General features: G+C 51.9%; 1 protein-coding gene across 3 annotated transcripts in view; it reads left to right on the top strand.

Moving 5' to 3' along the window:
- The window catches only part of LOC119971383 (sodium/hydrogen exchanger 5-like), a 416,159-nt gene that overhangs the window by 359,776 nt on the left and 38,793 nt on the right, over positions 1 to 17,590 (top strand). For all 3 annotated transcript variants that reach the window (XM_038806843.1, XM_038806842.1, XM_038806844.1), the window contains exons 12-13: positions 6,606 to 6,732; positions 15,905 to 16,081. In XM_038806843.1, coding sequence (XP_038662771.1) covers positions 6,606 to 6,732; positions 15,905 to 16,081 — 304 coding nt within the window. The remainder of the gene's footprint in view (positions 1 to 6,605; positions 6,733 to 15,904; positions 16,082 to 17,590) is intronic.

Genomic DNA, 17,590 nt, shown 5'->3' with positions numbered 1-17,590 from the left:
TCTATTAACCTTTGTATAAAAGATCGGCCAGTAAGACTCAGACCAGAGAAGGAAACCAAGAGGGATCTGCCAGGTAATGTCAATACCATTATAAATAAGCTAAATTCTTTATTTTACTCGGTTTGGACTCCCGTGTCCTTATTACACTGGGACGAGGAGTGAACTGGTTTGCTGTCAACGGCCTACTCGACTGAGCCACTGCCCAGATGTTCTAATCCAGGTTATGACCAATTGTTTTGTCATGCATCTGTCTGGGCAATTTGATGCATTTGACCCTCATGTTGAAGACCGGGTCCAGTACGCAGAAAGGAGTGTTACTTCTTCTGGGCCAACATAATCAAGAGAACGAGCACCAGGCAATCATACTGCTGACCGCCTGTGGAGTGCACACCTTCGGGGTGATCCGAAAACTCATATACCCGGCGAGGCCAGATACGCACTCATTTGGCCAAATTGTGGCACAACACTTTAACCCAACCCGTCAGTGATCGTTTTAACGCGGTGGAGAAGTCCCCCGGTGAGTCCATCACCAAGTTCATATCATGGCTACGCAAGTTAGCCGAGTTTTGTGAGTATGAACTGCTTTATCGGATATGCTCCGCAATTGTTTGGGAGGTGGTATGGAAGTGCAGAAAAAGCTTTTGGGCGAAACCTCCCTGACTTTTCAACAGGCACTACAGATCTCTTTGTCCTGAGAGAGCATGAAACATGGCGTCCAAGAAATACAAGGGATGGAGGTATCCCCGCGGCCCAGACTGACACTGCAGCAACTCCGGCCTTGGTGCGAAAAGCCAGCTGTCGAGATGTGGAACATCCCCTGACTTGGCTGAAGGCGATTCCGGCCCGTGTGCGACGTGTGCGTGCCAGTCGAGGTGTAACCACAGGCAACAGGAGGACGAGCACTCCTGGCGCCCCGGTCGAACTAGGAGTCAGCCCAGGGCCGGGCCTTGCATCTGGATGATCTAGAAGAGGCTGAGGATGAGGCTGAGATGCAGCTGAACTGTTTAGCAGCACCCCTTGTGGCTCCTATTCGTGTCCCGAAACAGGCGAATGGCCATATGTTCCAAATGAAGTTGGAAGCGGGAGCTGCCTTTTCTGTGGTGGTGCAGAGCACTTTGAACAGGGTGTACATACTTTGACTTTGGCTGACGTAGCGGCTAGTTTGGCCATTTTTACGGGGGAACGACTGAATATTATGGGGTCCACCCTTACTCCGGTAGTTTATAAGCGCCAATCAGTTCACCTTCTCCTCATTGTTGTCCAGGGAAGCCTCCCTAGCCTGTTGGGTCATGATAGGCTATACCAGCTGCAGTTGGATTGGCAACATATCCTCCAAGTTGGTTCTGGCGATCTGTGTGCAGTACAGAGCAAGTTCCCTGAGGTTTTCCAGCCTGGCTTGGACACAATTAAAGGGGCCATGGCCAAGATCTAGATGGACCTAGAGGACCAGCCTCAGTATTTTCATGCCCGCCGGGTTCCTTACACTTCAGTGGAGAAAGTAAAGGCCGAACTTGTCACTTGGAGAGTTTGGGCATCATTAGACCTGTGCGCTTTGCCAGTTGTGTGGCGCCAGTGGTCCCCATCATGAAGCCGGATAAGACAGTCCGCCTCTGCAGACTATAAATTGACGGTGAACACGTCATTGAGGTTAGACCGTTATCCTTTACCCCGTATTGAGGATCTTTATGATACATTCTCCAGTGGCTGCACATTTATGAAACTGGACATGAGCAGCGCTTATCTACAACTGAGCTTGATAAATCCGCACGGAAGTACGTCACAATCAATACGCACAAGGGACTCTATGAGTATACCTGGCTTCCGTTTGGAGTATCCTCGACAGGCGCAGCCTTCCAATGCATCATGGGAACATGCTGCATGGATTGCTGCGACTTGCGGTTTACTTAGACGACGTGCTAGTTACAGGCACCATGGACCAGGAACATGTGTAGAAACCTGAGCAGCGTTGAAGGGTTTTTCAGAATATGGAGCCTGCCTGCCCTGCAGGGATTAAATGTTTCACGCAAAATAAGTTGTCTCTTTGGGGTATAGGATGAACCAAGACGGCCTGCACTCGGTCACAGAGAAAGTGAGAGCCATCAAAATGGCCCCTGCCCCGCGAGACGCAACAGAGCTTCGTTCTTTTCTTGGGGTAGTCAATTACCATGGCAGCTTCATTTTGAATTTGGCAACTGTCCTGGACCCCTTCACTTGCTCCTCAAGAAACAGTAACCCTGGGAGTGGAGCAAGGCCCAGGATGAGGAGTTTAAGAAGGTAAAACGGCGATTGTCTTCTCTGGTGTTGACGGATTTCGATCCTTCAAAACCATTATTCGCCACATGCGATACATTGCCGCATGTGATTGGGGCAGTCCTACCCCATCAGATGTGTGATGGCCATGAACGTTCAATCACCTTTGCCTCACGTACACTGGCTGCGGTTGAGAGAAAGTATGCTCAAATCGAAAAAGAAGGTCTAGTGGTCGTATTTGGTGTAAAGCAGTTTCATCAGTACTATTTGTTTATCGTCACGGATCACAAGCCGTGACAAGGCAATACCACCGATTGCTTCTGCAAGGATTCAGGTCTGGACCTTATTATTGGCTACTTACCAATACTCTTTCGAACACCAACCAGGAGCCCAGATTATGCATTCTGATGTGTTGAGCCGTATTCTTCTGCAGACCGAATCCGCAACACCTACTATGGCGGATTAAGTGGTCGCTGTCCTGCATTTTATGGATTCCTTGCCTATCACTGCATTGTGTGTTCATAACTGGATGCAAACACACCCCGTCTTTGCCAAGGTGCGGCAAATGGTGCTATACGATGGGCAGCATCAATGGCTTCCAGGGGAGTTGAAGGCTTTCTCCTCAAAGTTCTTGGAGCTGGCCATGGAAGATGGTATCTTCCTATTGTCACGAGGTTGTTCTCCCAGCGAAGGGCCAGGCAATGGGTTTGAAGGACCTTCACAACAGGCACCCCGGAGTGCCAAACTGAAGATGCTGGCGGGAAGTTACATCTGGTGGCTGGGTTTGGACATTGATATCGGAATGGTGGCCGAACAATGCTCAATCTGAAGCAGCATCCCTGCAGCTTTGAGAGTGGCCACAGCGCCCTTGGGCATCGCGTACATGCCGATTTCGCCGGTCCATTCCTGGATTCGATGTTTCTCTTCATGGTGGGCGCCCACTCCTATTGGCTGCTGGAGGCCCACAAGATGGAGACGATCACCTCCCGAACGACTGTCGAGTGATTGCTTTTCCCACCCATGGGATACCTGAGGCGCTTGTAACGGATAACTGGGTCTCTTTTGTGAAAAATAACGGGATTCGTCATGTTCGCACTTACCTGTACAATCCTGTATCGAATGATTGGGAGAGGGGCCATGCAGTCGGTTAAGCGGGGGCTAAAGAAATAGAGTTCAGGCCCAATGGACACCAGATGGCGTGTATTTTATTCTCATGTGAGATCACGCCACACATAGTAATTGGGATGGCCTCCGCTGAGGTGTTAATGGGTCATGGGTTTCGCACCAGACTGAGTTTGATTTTCATTGGCAGAGATGCGAAGGTGCGCCATAAAATTTGCAAGGGGGTTGCCCAGTTCGACATCGATCTCTTTGACACTTTGCACCCGACATCGCGGTGCTCGCTGGCTCTTTAGGATTGTCATCCGTCAAATAGGAAGAGTCTCTTACCAGGATCGGGTCCAGGGGCAACTGATGAGACGGCATTTGGATCAGATTCGCTCACTGAGGTTGCTCCCTTGTGAGGTTCCTTGGAAGAAACCTGTCCTGGATCCTCTGGCTCCATTGCCGAGCCAGCCTGCTGTGATGCCTCCAGTCTACCTCAAGGGCAACATGCCCGACGTTGTGGTTTCTGATTCTGAAATGCAGACATCTGAGGTTTCGGGCGCCAATGCAACACTCCAGCCGCTTCCTGCCAATAATACGCCACAGCGTTCCTGCCGCAGACAATGTTCACCAGTGAGGTATACGCCGGCTGATCCGGCGCAACAGGTACACGACGGTTTGCTGGACCCGAAGAGAGTCCGACGTCCTCCAACTGCTCATCCTTCTTCTCCTCATCGATCGTTGAGGGGTCTTTGGACTTTGGGGAAGAGGAATGTAATATCCCTCATAGGCTTGCGGGGCGGGAGTGATTATGTTCCTTGTGGACCTCGTGGAGTACGAGCTCCCCCGCTGAGGGCGGGTTAACTCTATTAACCTTTGTATAGCGGGGCAGCCCACACCCAGGGTAAAGAAAGAAAAGGGGAACACTACTGCCCGACCCAAGTATAAAATTAAAACATAATCCAGCACCCCTACAAAGTCCCGGAGCTATATATTTCCAACAATATTACATAAAATAACACTCCTCAAAACCATTAACCCCTCAACAATAAACATACAACATGTGAAAAACCATCTTGGGCAGCACGGTAGCACAAGTGGCTAGCACTGTGGCCTCACAGCACCAGGGTCCCAGGTTCGATTCGCCGCTGGGTTACTGTCTGTGCAGAGTCTGCACGGTCTCCCAGTGTCTGCGTGGGTTTCCTCCGGGTGCTCTGGTTTCCTCCCACAGTCCAAAGATGTGCAGGTTAGGTGGATTGGACATGATAAATTGCCCTGAGTGACCAAAAAGGTTCGGAGGGGTTATTGGGTTACAGGGATAGGGTGGAAATGAGGGCTTAAGTGGGTCGGTGTAGTCACAATGGGCCGAATGGCCTCCTTCTGCACTGTATGTTCTATGTTCTATCTCACCCAAGAACAAAGAAATACCAACAGATAAATACAATATACCTCAATGTCCTTCCAAATCCACAGTAATCAAAGACCCCACAGAGCACAATTAACTCGAGCTAAATCCATGCTTTTTAAAAAAGCATCAGCCTTCTCCAGTGTATCAAAATAATTTTGACTCGTTGGTTACACAAAGCTTCACCAGATAGACTACCCCAAACCGAACTCTGTTCTTGTATAAGGCAGCCTTAGCCTTATTAAAGGTTGCCCACATCCTCGCCAGTTCAGTTCCAATGTCCTGACAGATGCTGATGAAGTTACCTTCCCATTTCCAATCTCGGTGTTCCTTTGCCCACTGAACCCGCTGCTTCTCCTGAAATCTGTTAAACTAAATGATGACTGCCCGTGGTGGTTTGTTCAGTCTGGACTTCTGCCGGAGTGCCCGATGGGCCCTGTCCAGCTCCAGAGGGGATGTGAGTCCACCCTCCCCATCATCTTTCCAAACATCTGCAAGAAATATGCAGTGGGAGTCGTGCCTTCCATACCCTCGGGGAACCCCGTGACCCTGAGATTATGCCTCCTCGAACAGTTCTCAAGGTCATCAAGTTTAGCCTTCAGATTCTTGTTCTCACCAGCTACCAGGGAGGTCTCAGCCTCCAACGAGGCAATTTGCTCACTATGCTCAATAAAGCCTTCTCCACGCCCACCTTCACCTTGCCATGCCCCTTCGCTGTCTCAGAGGTCTTTTCCACCTTCGATCGATGGGACCCAGGGTCCCCTCGATCAATTTTCATAGGCATCACTCTCCACTTCTTTTCAAATTGCTGATCATAGCAGGCCAGCAAGCATGTCCGCCGTGATAGGAGCAGCCGTAGTCACCAGAGCCACACAAAGCCTCCGAATCTGTTGACAAATGTCGGAATGCAGGCTTTTTACCCCAGCCTTTCTTGGCATTTTTCTGATTCAGGACCTTGTATCTTCAGATACAAGTGGCGCCATCCTCCAAAATGGAGACTAAGTGTTCACGCCGTCATGAACGCCGTTGCGCTTCACAACGGCGCAAAACGGGCACGGGGCCAACCGATTCTGGCCCTCAGAGGGGGCCAAATGGGCGCCGCGCCAACCCATGCGCAGTTGGGCCAAACGCACTGGCGGCAAATGGCGCCGATTCTCCGCACCTCGGAGAATCGCGCGATGGTGTCGGGGCAGCGTGTCGTGGTTGCGCCGATTCTCCGCCCCGGCGCTGGGCTCGGAGAATCGCGCCCAAGGTTTCTTCTGCAGGGGCTCCACAAAAAACTAGGCAAGGAGAGCCAAAAAACAATTACCCTGGTGGGAGCTACCTAGTGCACGATCTCTCTCTCTCTACATGCTGCCACCGGAAGTCTGTATCATTGTAAAATGAAGCTGAAAATAAAATGGATAAACCATTGTGAATGTGGGATCAAAATGAATGTTTTAAGGTCTCATTGTTATTTAAATCTCTTGTTTTATTTGTAGTTTTCAGTCTTTGATTGGAAGTGGCAATTCAGTGTTTAGGATGTGTTCAAATCATTTTTAAATATAAATGTAAAATAGTAATTTACCTGGGATTAGAGAAATTATTTTGCATTTCCAATTAACCCATTTTCTCCTTCTCCTGCTTTTGTATCTCCTCTGGAGGAGCAAGTCACAGCCTGCTCTGTGAGTGCAGATGTCTGCTGCCCGGCAGTGATCGATCACTGCCTGTCATGGAGGCTGCTAGTGGAGTTGAGAATCTTCCAGAGCTGTAGCCAGTTGACTGTTACAATGTTGCATTAACAAACATGCTAATTAATTAAAGACGTATTATATTGAAGTGCATGATTTGTGTTTACATATGTCAGGAGGGAGAGTGGCAGTGCAGTGTGTCTAGATTTACAAGTGATTGACACAGTGAGGAGTGGCAGAGATCGTGAAGACACAGTGATGCACCATGTCTTAAGAGAGAATCTATACAAGCCAAGGAGAAGGGTAAGTAAGACATTTTTATAACCCAGACGAGGAATCCTGAGAAATAGCAGTGACACACATATCACCCAACGCCTTGATTAGTAAATGTAGTGTAAGGAACCATACAGAACAGGAATAGTTAAAAGCTTGTTTGTCACCTGTTACCTGTTACCTGATGTTAGCGAGAGGATGTTGCGGGTATCACAGTGAATCTCAGTGTCCCAGGACTAAAGAAAGAAAAATAATGGGAGTAATTTTCCAGGGTAGTCAGCCCTAGCCAGGATTCCTGCTGGCTTGTAGAATCAGGTGTGAGGCCTAAAAAAAGGATTCTCACCAGCATCAAACCCGTCATGAGTCTCCAGGCCCGCTTCGCCCTGGCGAGATCAGATTCTCGCTCAAAAATGGAAGAACCTGGTCAGAACTCATTAGCATTCATTTCAATCTCATTAGCGTGATTGAAGCAGAACACTACGGCCTCCCGGGATGCTACCGCCCACCTCCAGCTGAAAGTTCCGCCGGCGCCGATTAGTACTGGTTCTTAAAATTGGGGACCAGGCACCCGGACTCGGTGGGGGAGCAAAGGGGTGAGTCTAGAATCATAGAATTTACAGCACAAAAGGAGGCCATTCGGCACCGGCCCTTGGAAAGAGCACCTAGAATGTCAAGGGGGATCCTTCAAGGGAGGTGGGGATTGGGGAGCTTGGGCTGGAGGGACTCAGTTCAGGGGTCATTCATGTGGCAAGTCTTCCCTCTATAGCCTTGAAAACTTTTAAACTCTCTTCCAGCATGTCAAGTGCAATTGTCTTGTCAGATGAAGGTGAAAGTCTTCTCTCTGTAGCCTTAAACCCTTTGATGTCTCTCCTAGTATGTCAAGTTCAATGACCCGTCAGATAAAGGCAAAAAGTTTCTTCTTTGGAAAGCTTGGAAGTGCTTTTTTCACATTTAATTTCACTCCCCTTAACTTTTTCAAGCCTTTGTGTTTGCTGAGAAGCCTAAAATTTTTGAATTGTATTGTTTGCATTCAATTTCACGGTCCATCACGTTTTATGTCCAGGTTATTTCAAAGGAAGGTATTAGCTTTCTTTGTTCATATGGCTCTTCATGGTCCATTAACTCTGAAGTGCTTCTTCATTTGAGCAGGTGTTGTTTCTTTTCTTTTAAATTCTTTTTATTGGCATTTCTCATATTTATAAATAATTGTATACATACATCACGTTTTTCTTACCCGCGTTAATTTACTTTATTGAACAGAAAGGTTTATTTCTTCTTTCTTTTAATTGGTCCTATATACATTTCGCCGCCCTCTTGGTCGGTCTATGGTCCCACCTCCTCCCCCCCTCCCCCTGCCCCCCCTCCCTCTGTCCCATCCTCCCCTCCCCCGGGTTGTGCAGTCCTTTGGTTCCTCATCTATCTTATTTTTTTATTCTTAACTTGCTCCTCGTTGCTGGCCTCAAACAGGTTTTGGAACAGGCCAACAAACTGCCCCCCAGTATCTAGGAAGCAGGTGTTGTTTCTAACTGCAGTTTTTTAATTGACACTTTTACTTTGTTCCAAAGTGCTTCCTAGAAAGAACAGGCGTTTGTTGCCGCTGCCCCCTGGCACCCCAGTAGTGCCAACCTGGCACCATCCCATGGCACCCTGGCACTGCCAAACTGGCAGTGCCGGGGGTAGTGTCTGATTGGCACTGTCAAGGGATCAAGCCTGAAGGGGTGACTGAGAGGGGCCTGAAGGAAGGGTGGCATTTGCTGATCCCATAAAGGTGTATTGTTCACTTGTGGGGGACTTGCTTGCGATTGGTGGGGGGGGGGGGGGGGGGGGGGGGGGGGTATTGCCAGTGATTCTAGGAGGCAGCCTTGCCAACAGTTTGGCGAGGGGATTGGTGTTGTAGGGTTATTCTGAAATTAGGGCACCCTTTAAAAAAGGGTGCTGTGCATTAATGCATATTCTGGCTGGAATTGTGGCGACATGGCAGGGGCCATTAAAACGAGCTCTAGAGCCGGGGGCAAAACTTTGCATTGGCCGTTTGTGGAATCCCTGGCTGCATTTTTTGGACATTGGCAACTAATCAGGTGTCAACCTGTCTCCCATCCCTTTCAAGGATGGGCACTTACCCATGAGCTGCCAGTTAATTGGAGGGCTGGCAGCTCAACATCACTAGGAGCAGCGGCCAGTCCTGGGACCGCACTAAGCAGAGAGGACACCTGGAAAGCAGGTTTATCTTGCAACTGGTGAGAGGGCTTTGTGAACACCGGGACCAGTCAGGGAATAAGGGCAAGAGCTGGTTTGCCGCAGCAGTGCCATTGACATTGGGAGGTCACTCCATCGGACAGAGAGCAGCCAATTAGGAGTCCCACCCCCACATTGAATCATCAGTGAGCTAGGCCAAAAGGATTCAGCAGTCTCCTGACATTGTGGAAGACACACCCACTGCTGGTGAAATGTTAGTGGTAGCAGGAAGAAACTTTTTAAAAAATATATTTTTATTCAGCAAAGTTTTTCATTATAACAAGGTAAAACCAAACAATAACATACAGAAATCACCATTGCAAAATAAACCCCTCCAACCCCAACCTCCGTGAACAAACAAAAACCCTGGGCGGGATTCTCTGAAATTGCATTCAGCGATCGCCCGGAGAATACCCGATTCCGACTAAATCGGGCGCGGCGCCGCTTTTACGATGCTCCACCCTTCCAAAGCGGCATACTCTCCGGGTACGCCACGCCACGTATCGAGGGCCTCAGGACATTGTCCGAGGCCCGCCCCCCGATGCTCTGCTCTCGACCGTCCGAGTTCCCGACGCCGAGGGACAAGTGTGGTCTCACCCGTCTGGAACTCGGCGTGGAGGCTGCGGACTCAGTCCAGCACTGCCGCAGTTTGGGGGAGGGCCAATCCACGGGCAGGGGGGGGAAATTATTCGTGGCTGGGGAACTGTGGTGGGGTGGTCCGGGGCGCACCAGCCAACCAAAGGGGGGGGGAACTATTTTGTGGGCTGAGTCCGCGAGCAGCCGCCGCCATGCGCATGCCAGGTGCTCTGCGCTGCCGTCCTGCTAGCCCCCAGCAAAACGGGGAATCGGTGGCTGTTTTGCGCCATTTGTTCTGGCATAAAACACCACCATTCCCACGCTGGTGTGGGGCTATAGCCCCAGAATCGGAGAATCCAGCCCCATATCACCCCCCAGCAACTGACAGTGACTAACTCCCTAAAAAAGGAGATGAAAGGCTGCCGCCTCGAGTAGAATCCTTCCAACGACCCCCTCATAGTATACCAGACCTTCTCAAGATACAAAAATTCCATCAGATCACTCAGCCAGGCCAAGGCACTGGGCGGTACCAGGCACCTCCACCTGAGCAGAACTCACCTCCGGGCTATTAACGAGGCAAAGGCGAGGACATCTGCCCACACTCCCATCTGCAGCACTGGCGGGTCCGATACAACAAAAATAGCCACCAGCAGGCACGGCACAGCTGAATCCCCAACATGGTGCTAAAAAAGATTGGAAGCTTACGGCAAGACCAAAACATATGCGTATCAGTCCCCTAGCACAGCGTTCACACATATCCTCCACCCCAGAGAAGAAACCACTCATCTGTGCCCTGGTCAAGTGTGCCGTCTTCACCACCTTGAACTGGATCAAGCTCAGCCTAGCACGAGCAGGTTGAGTTAACTCTGTGAAGAGCCTCACCCCCCCCCCCCCCCCCCCCATCAAACATCGGACCCAGTTTACCCTCTGACTTTCTCTTTACTTCCTCCAATGAACCTGTTCTGTCGACAGGATACAGCCATATATATCTGAAATCCTTCCCACACCCAACTTGGCCAGAGACAAGAGGGTGGCAAGTATCTAATTACATCAGTCCTCGGGAGCTGGAACTTCTCCAATAACTCCTCCATACTGGCAAACCTCCTTTCAATAAACATGTCCCAAACCTCTCCAACCCCTCCCTTCCCCATGCCCTGAACAACAGGTCCAAGCCAGACGGTGCAAACAAACGGTTCTTGCAAATAGGGGCCAACATTGACATGGAGCCCACCTTAAAATGCTGCCTAAATTGCCTCCAAATCCTCAAAGTGGCCACCACTGTCAAGCTTGAGGTAAATTTTGCAGGGGAAAACGGAAGCGGGGCAGTGACCAGGGTCTTCAGACTCGAACCTCTACATGAGCCCACCTCCATCTGCCCCCATATAGAAAATGCCACCCTGAGCCACCACCACACCTTTTCAATATTTACAGCCCAATAATAAAATAATAAATTAGGTAGTGCCAAGCCCTCCCAGCTGCCTCTCTCGCTCTGTAGAAATGTCCTACAAACCCGTGGGGTCTTGCTCACCCAATTAAAGAAGGATACCATTTTAGGTTTACTGCCTCGCTCCAATGTGCAGATTTGCCAAAAAGTGATCCCGCTCATTGTAGTCATTGGATCGTGCCCAGAGTCTTTAATCCGCAGGTAACTCAGCTGCCGTGAATATAAATGTTTTTTTTATATTTCTCCTTTAATTTATGGTGCACATGGTCACCATTCACTTCCAATCAACACCCTGTTGCTGAGTCTCACCAACTCCTCTAAAAAGGCCAGATAATGGACTCTTCCATTTGACTTCCCCTCTCCCCAACATCCAACAGTGAAAATATTCCCTCCTTCCTTTGAGCTGCTCGATGAATTGGAATTGGGAATAACCTTTTTGGAATGTTGGACAACACAGTGGTGTGGATACCCACAGCCTATGCCAGCCGACCTTCTATTTTACAGCATAAAATGAAAGAACAAAGAAAATACCCATTATATGAATCCAGGATCTAATTAGAGAAATAACACACGCTGAATCAATTAATGGGCCATGAAGAATGAGGTTCTATACTATTAATACAGTTTGACAGTTAATAATATTTTCTGTAAGTGGCGGGAGTTGCCGGGGTCAACAGGAGTCAGCTGACTTACGGGAGTATTATGGAGGGAGTAACGCGGCTAGGAGGGGTCCTAGCTTGGGGGTGGGGGGAGGGTTGCTGCTGGAATGGCCAGGAAGGAGCTGGAGTATGCAGGGGGGGGTCGGGATGGGGGTTTGCCGCCGTGGGGAACGGGCCGAGCGGGGGGCGCTGGCCAGTGGTGGGCAGGTGAAGGGTTATGTCTAGTCGGCGGGGGAAGGAGGCAGGGAGCCCCCTGATCCGGCTGATAACTTGGAATGTGAGGGGACTGAATGGGCCGGTCAAACTGGCCCGTGTGTTTACCCACCTGAAGGGGCTGAAGGCGGACGTGGCCATGCTTCAGGAGACGCATCTGAAGGTGGCGGACCAGGTTAGACTGAGGAAGGGATGGGTGGGCCAAGTGTTTCATTCAGGGCTGGATGCAAAACATCGGGAGGTGGCGATCCTGGTGGGAAAGAGGGTGTCGTTTGAGGCGTCAAATGTGGTGGCGGACAGCGGCAGGAGGTATGTGATGGTGAGCGGCAAGCTGCAGGGGGAGCGGGTGGTGCTGGTGAACGTATACGCCCCGAACTGGGACGATGCGGGTTTTATGCGGCGCATGTTGGGCCGCATTCCAGATCTGGAGACGGGGGCGCCTGATAATGGGGTCAATATAGTGCTGGATCCCCCATTGGATCGATCCAGGTCCAGGACGGGTAGGAGGCCAGCGGCGGCTAAGGTGTTGAGGGGGTTTATGGACCAGATGGGAGGGGTGGATCCTTGGAGGTTTGTGAGGCCGAGGGCCAGGGAGTTTTCATTCTTCTCCCATGTGCATAAGGCCTATTCCGGGATCTATTTTTTAATTATGAGCAGGGGGCTGGTTTCGAGGGTGGAGGATGCCGAATATTCGGCGATAGTCATTTCGGATCATGCCCCGCACTGGGTGGACCTCGAGCTGGGGGAGGAGAGAGACCAGCGCCCGCTCTGGCGCTTGGAGATGGGGCTGCTGGCAGATGAGGAGGTGGGCGGGCGGGTTCGAGGATGTATCAAGAGGTACCTTGGGGCCAACGATAATGGGGACGGTCTGGGAGGCATTGAAGGCGGTGATTAGAGGGGAGTTGATCTCCATCCGAACCCATAGGGAGAGGAGAGAGCAGAGAGAGAGGGAGAGGCTGGTGGGGGAGTTGGTGAGGGTGGATAGGAGATATGTGGAGGCTCCGGAGGAGGGGTTGCTGGGGGAGCGGCGTGGTCTTCAGGCCAAGTTCGACTTACTGACCACCAGAAAGGCGGAAGCTCAGTGGAGGAAGGCACAGGGAGCGGTTTATGAATGTGGGGAGAAGGCGAGTAGGATGCTGGCGCATCAGCTCCGTAAGCGGGATGCGGCCAGGGAGATTGGTGGAGTTAAGGATAGGGGAGGGAATGTGGTGCGAAGGGGGGCAGACATCAATGGGGTCTTCAAGGACTTTTACGGGGAATTGTATCGGTCTGAACCCCTAGCGGGGGGGTGGGGGAATGGGGCGCTTCTTGGCTTCTTGGACCGGCTGAGATTCCCGAAGGTGGAGGAGGGGCAGGTGGAGGGACTGGGGGTGCCGATCGAGCTGGAGGAGCTGGTCAAAGGGATAGGGAGCATGCAGTCGGGGAAGACGCCGGGGCCGGATGGGTTCCCGGTCGAATTCTATAAAATGTATGCAGACCTGCTGGGTCCCCTGCTGGTTAGGACCTTTAACGAGGCAAAGGAGGGGGGGGCTTTGCCCCCGACTATGTCCCGGGCGCTGATTTCCTTGATCCTTAAGCGGGACAAGGACCCTCTGCAGTGTGGATCATACAGGCCGATCTTGCTGCTAAATGTAGACGCCAAGCTGTTGGCGAAGATCTTGGCCACAAGGATAGAGGACTGTGTGCCATGGGTCATCCATGAGGACCAGACGGGGTTCGTGAAGGGAAGGCAGCTGAACACCAACATACGGAGGCTCTTGAATGTTATAATGATGCCGGCGGTAGCGGGGGAAGCAGAGATAGTGGTGGCGCTAGACGCGGAGAAGGCCTTTGATAGGGTTGAGTGGCGGTACTTGTGGGAGGTGCTGGAAAGGTTTGGGTTTGGGGAGGGGTTTGTCAGGTGGGTGAGGCTGTTATATGAGGCCCCGATGGCGAGTGTGGCCACAAATAGGAGGAGATCGGAGTACTTTCGTTTATACCGAGGGACGAGACAGGGGTGTCCCTTGTCCCCCTTGCTCTTTGCGTTGGCGATCGAACCCCTGGCCATGGCGTTGAGGGAGTCGAGGAACTGGAGGGGGCTGGTGCGGGGTGGGGAGGAGCACCGGGTGTCGCTTTATGCGGATGACTTATTGCTATATGTGGCGGACCCAGTGGGAAAAATGCCGGAGGTGATGAAGATTCTCAGGGACTTTGGGGACTTCTCAGGGTATAAGCTCAACCTGGGTAAGAGTGAGCTGTTCATCGTGCACCCGGGGGACCAGGCGGAGGGGATTGGTAGGCTCCCACTAAAAAGGGCGGAGAGGAGCTTTAGGTACCTGGGAGTCCAGGTGGCCAGGAGCTGGGTGGCCCTACACAAACTTAACCTTACAAGGCTGGTGGAGCAAATGGAGGAGGAGTTTAAAAGATGGAACATGTTGCCGCTGTCGCTGGCGGGCAGGGTGCAGTCAGTCAAGATGACGGTGCTCCCGAGGTTTTTGTTCCTGTTCCAGTGCCTCCCCATCCTTATCCCGAAAGCCTTTTTTAAGAGGGTCAACAGGAGTATTACGGGATTTGTATGGACGCACGGGACCCCAAGGGTGAGAAGGGTGTTTTTGGAACGGGGCAGGGATAGGGGGGGGGGCTATTTTGTGGTACTATTGGGCTGCCAAGTGGGTAATGGACGGGGAAGGGGCAGCATGGAAGAGGATGGAGGTGGTATCCTGTGTGGACACGAGCTTGGAGGTGCTGGTAACAGCGCCGTTGCCGCTCCCTCCAACGAGGTATACCACGAGCCTGGTGGTGGCGGCTACCCTCAAAATTTGGGGGCAATGGCGACGGCACAGGGCGGAGGTGGGGGTCTCGATGGGGTCCCCGGTATGGGGGAACCACCGGTTTGTTCCAGGGAGAATCGATGGCGGTTGGCACAGGGCAGGTGTTAGGAGGTTGAGGGACCTGTTTGTAGACGGGAAGTTTGCGAGCCTTGGTAAGTTAGAGGAGAATTTTGGGCTCCCCCCGGGGAACATTTTTAGGTATATGCAGGTAAGGGCATTTGCCAGGCAGCAGGTGGTGGGGTTCCCTCTTTTGCCCCCACGTGGGGTCCAGGACAGGGTGCTTTCGGGGGTGTGGGTTGGAGGGGGGAGGATTTCGGACATATACCAAGTGATGCAGGAGGTAGACGAGGCCTCGGTGGAGGAGCTGAAGGGTAAATGGGAAGAGGAGCTGGGTGAGGAGATTGAGGAGGGGACGTGGGCGGATGCTCTGGAAAGAGTGAACTCCTCCTCTTCATGTGTGAGGCTTAGCCTCATACAGTTCAAGGTGCTACATAGAGCTCATATGACCGGGACGAGGATGAGTAGGTTCTTTGGGGGCGAAGACAGGTGTACTAGGTGCTCGGGGAGCACAGCGAACCATGCCCATATGTTCTGGGCATGCCCAGCGCTGGGGGAGTTTTGGAAGGGGGTAGCAAGCACGGTGTCGAGGGTGGTAGGATCCAGGGTCAAGCCAGGCTGGGGACTCGCAGTATTTGGGGTTGCCGTGGAGCCGGTAGTGCAGGAGGCGAAAGAGGCCAGTGTTCTGGCCTTTGCGTCCCTAGTAGCCCGACGGAGGAGTCTTCTTCAGTGGAAGGATGCGAGGCCACCAAGTGTGGAGGCCTGGATCAACGATATGGCGGGGTTCATCAAATTGGAGAGGGTGAAATTTGCCCTGAGGGGATCAGTACAGGGGTTTTTCAGGCGGTGGCAGCCTTTCCTGGATTTCTTGGCAGAACGGTAGGGAAAAAAAAGGCCAGCAGCAGCAGCAGCCCGGGGGCGGGGGGGGGTTCGTTTTGGTGGGCTGGGTTGAAGGGGCGTGTACATGTGTTCTTGGGTTATGATGGGTGTTAATCTCTTTCTTCTTTTTGTATTTAACGGGGGGGGGGGGGGGCTTTGTTCTTTTTTGTTTTTCTTAATTGTTACTATTTTTGTTTTTTGTTAATATTTTCTGTTATTGATACTTTGTGAAAATCTAAAAAAATAATAATAATATTTTCTGTTGTTGCCGCTCTCAATGTATACTTTTTGCTTTTATAATGATTAATGTTGGTTCCATGTTAAACCAGTATCAAGGAAATTATAGCCGGCACTTCATCGCTCAAGGTGAACAAGAAAGGCAAGAAAGGGAAGTTTTCCAACGAAACATGAGAAGTCGTCTTGAGTCATTCAAATCCACCAAGCATAATGTATACTCTTCAAAGATCAAATGCAGACATAAGAAAGAGCACAAATGTCAAAAAAGGGTAAGTTCCCTTTCGGTTAATATAATCCCCATACTCGGGATTATATTTTAAAGCCTTAAAACTTTTTCAGGATAAAAATTGTCTTCCACAGTTGTTGCTACAAGAAAAATAATCCATTTGAAAGAAACTTAAAGTAGGTTTGATGATACAATGTTACCTCTCTGTGTGCATATTTTCTTTCATTTTAATGAGTAGTAAGTTGAAACATGCATAACAGCAGAGCTCCAGGCTCAAAGAATGTAAAAGACATGAAACCCTTTTTACATTGCATTTAGTTATGGTTCAATTTTACTTCAGCATAGTTCTTACAGATGATAATACCTTCTACAAAAATTATGAATGGCAGGATTTTCTGTTTCTGAGACTAAGGGCGGAATTCTCTGCTCCCGCGAAAAATCGGGACGGCCGCCGTGAACTCGGCCGAGTTTCACGACGGCCTCGGAGTCCGCTCCTCTCACCTTATTCACCCCCACCCGGAGGGCTAAGAGCGGCCCTCCGTAACTCTCGGCCGCCAGGCATTGACGCTTGCGTCAAGGCGGCGCGCCGAGAATGACGCGGCCGGCGCGACTAAGTGACGTCAGCCGCGCTGGCTCCAACCTGCGCATGCGCCGCTGACGTCACGACGGCTGACGGCTCAAACCCGCACATGCGCAGTTGCCGTCTTCCCCTCCGCTGCCCCGCAAGACGTGGCGGCTTGATCTTGTGGGGTGGCGGAGGGGAAAGAGTGCGTCCCTTTGAGACGCCGGCCCGACGATCGGTGGGCACCGATCGCGGGCCAGTCCCCTCCCAAGCACGGCCGTGGTGCTCACTCCCCTCTCCGCCCCCCACAAGCTTCAAACCAGCTTTTAGCGCCATGTTCACGACGGCAGCGACCAGGTGTGGTTGCCGCCGTCATGAACCTGTTGGGAACAGCAGGCCGCTCGGCCCATCCGGGTCGGAGAATCGCCGGTCGCCATGAAAAATGGCGAGCAGAGATTCTTTCGAGCGGGGGGTGGGAGAATCGCGGGGGGGCGCCAGGGGGACGAGTCGTGAGTCGCCCGTCCCTCTCGCGATTCTCCCACCCGGCGTGGGGAGCGGAGAATCGCGCCATAAGTGTTGGCGCCAACGCAGAATCCATGGGGCGGAATTCTCCGCAAGGCCCGACGCCATCGTGAAACCTGGAGAGGTTCACGACGGCGTCGGAAGCCTTTCCCGGCCCCCTATTCTCCCCTACCCGGGGGATAGGCGCCCGTACCCGGAAACTTGGCGGCCGGGCCTTGTCCCTGGCTTCAAGGCTCAGCGCGCCAAGAATGACGCTGCGACGGCGCCTAATGATGTCAGCCGTGCATGCGCGGGTTGGACAGCTTAAACCCGCGCATGCGCAGTTGCCGTCTTTCCCCTCAGCCGCCCCGCAAGACATGACGGCTTGATCTTGCGGGGCGGCGGAGGGGAAAGAGTGCGTCCCCTTGAGACACCGGCCCGACGATCGGTGGGCACCGATCGCGGGCCAGGCCACTCCCGAGCACGGTC

This window comes from Scyliorhinus canicula, chromosome 9 (genome assembly GCF_902713615.1).
Source record: "Scyliorhinus canicula chromosome 9, sScyCan1.1, whole genome shotgun sequence".
NCBI lineage: Eukaryota > Metazoa > Chordata > Chondrichthyes > Carcharhiniformes > Scyliorhinidae > Scyliorhinus > Scyliorhinus canicula.
The sequence above is the reverse complement of the archived record's forward strand: the minus strand, read 5'-3'. Positions and strand labels throughout refer to the sequence as shown.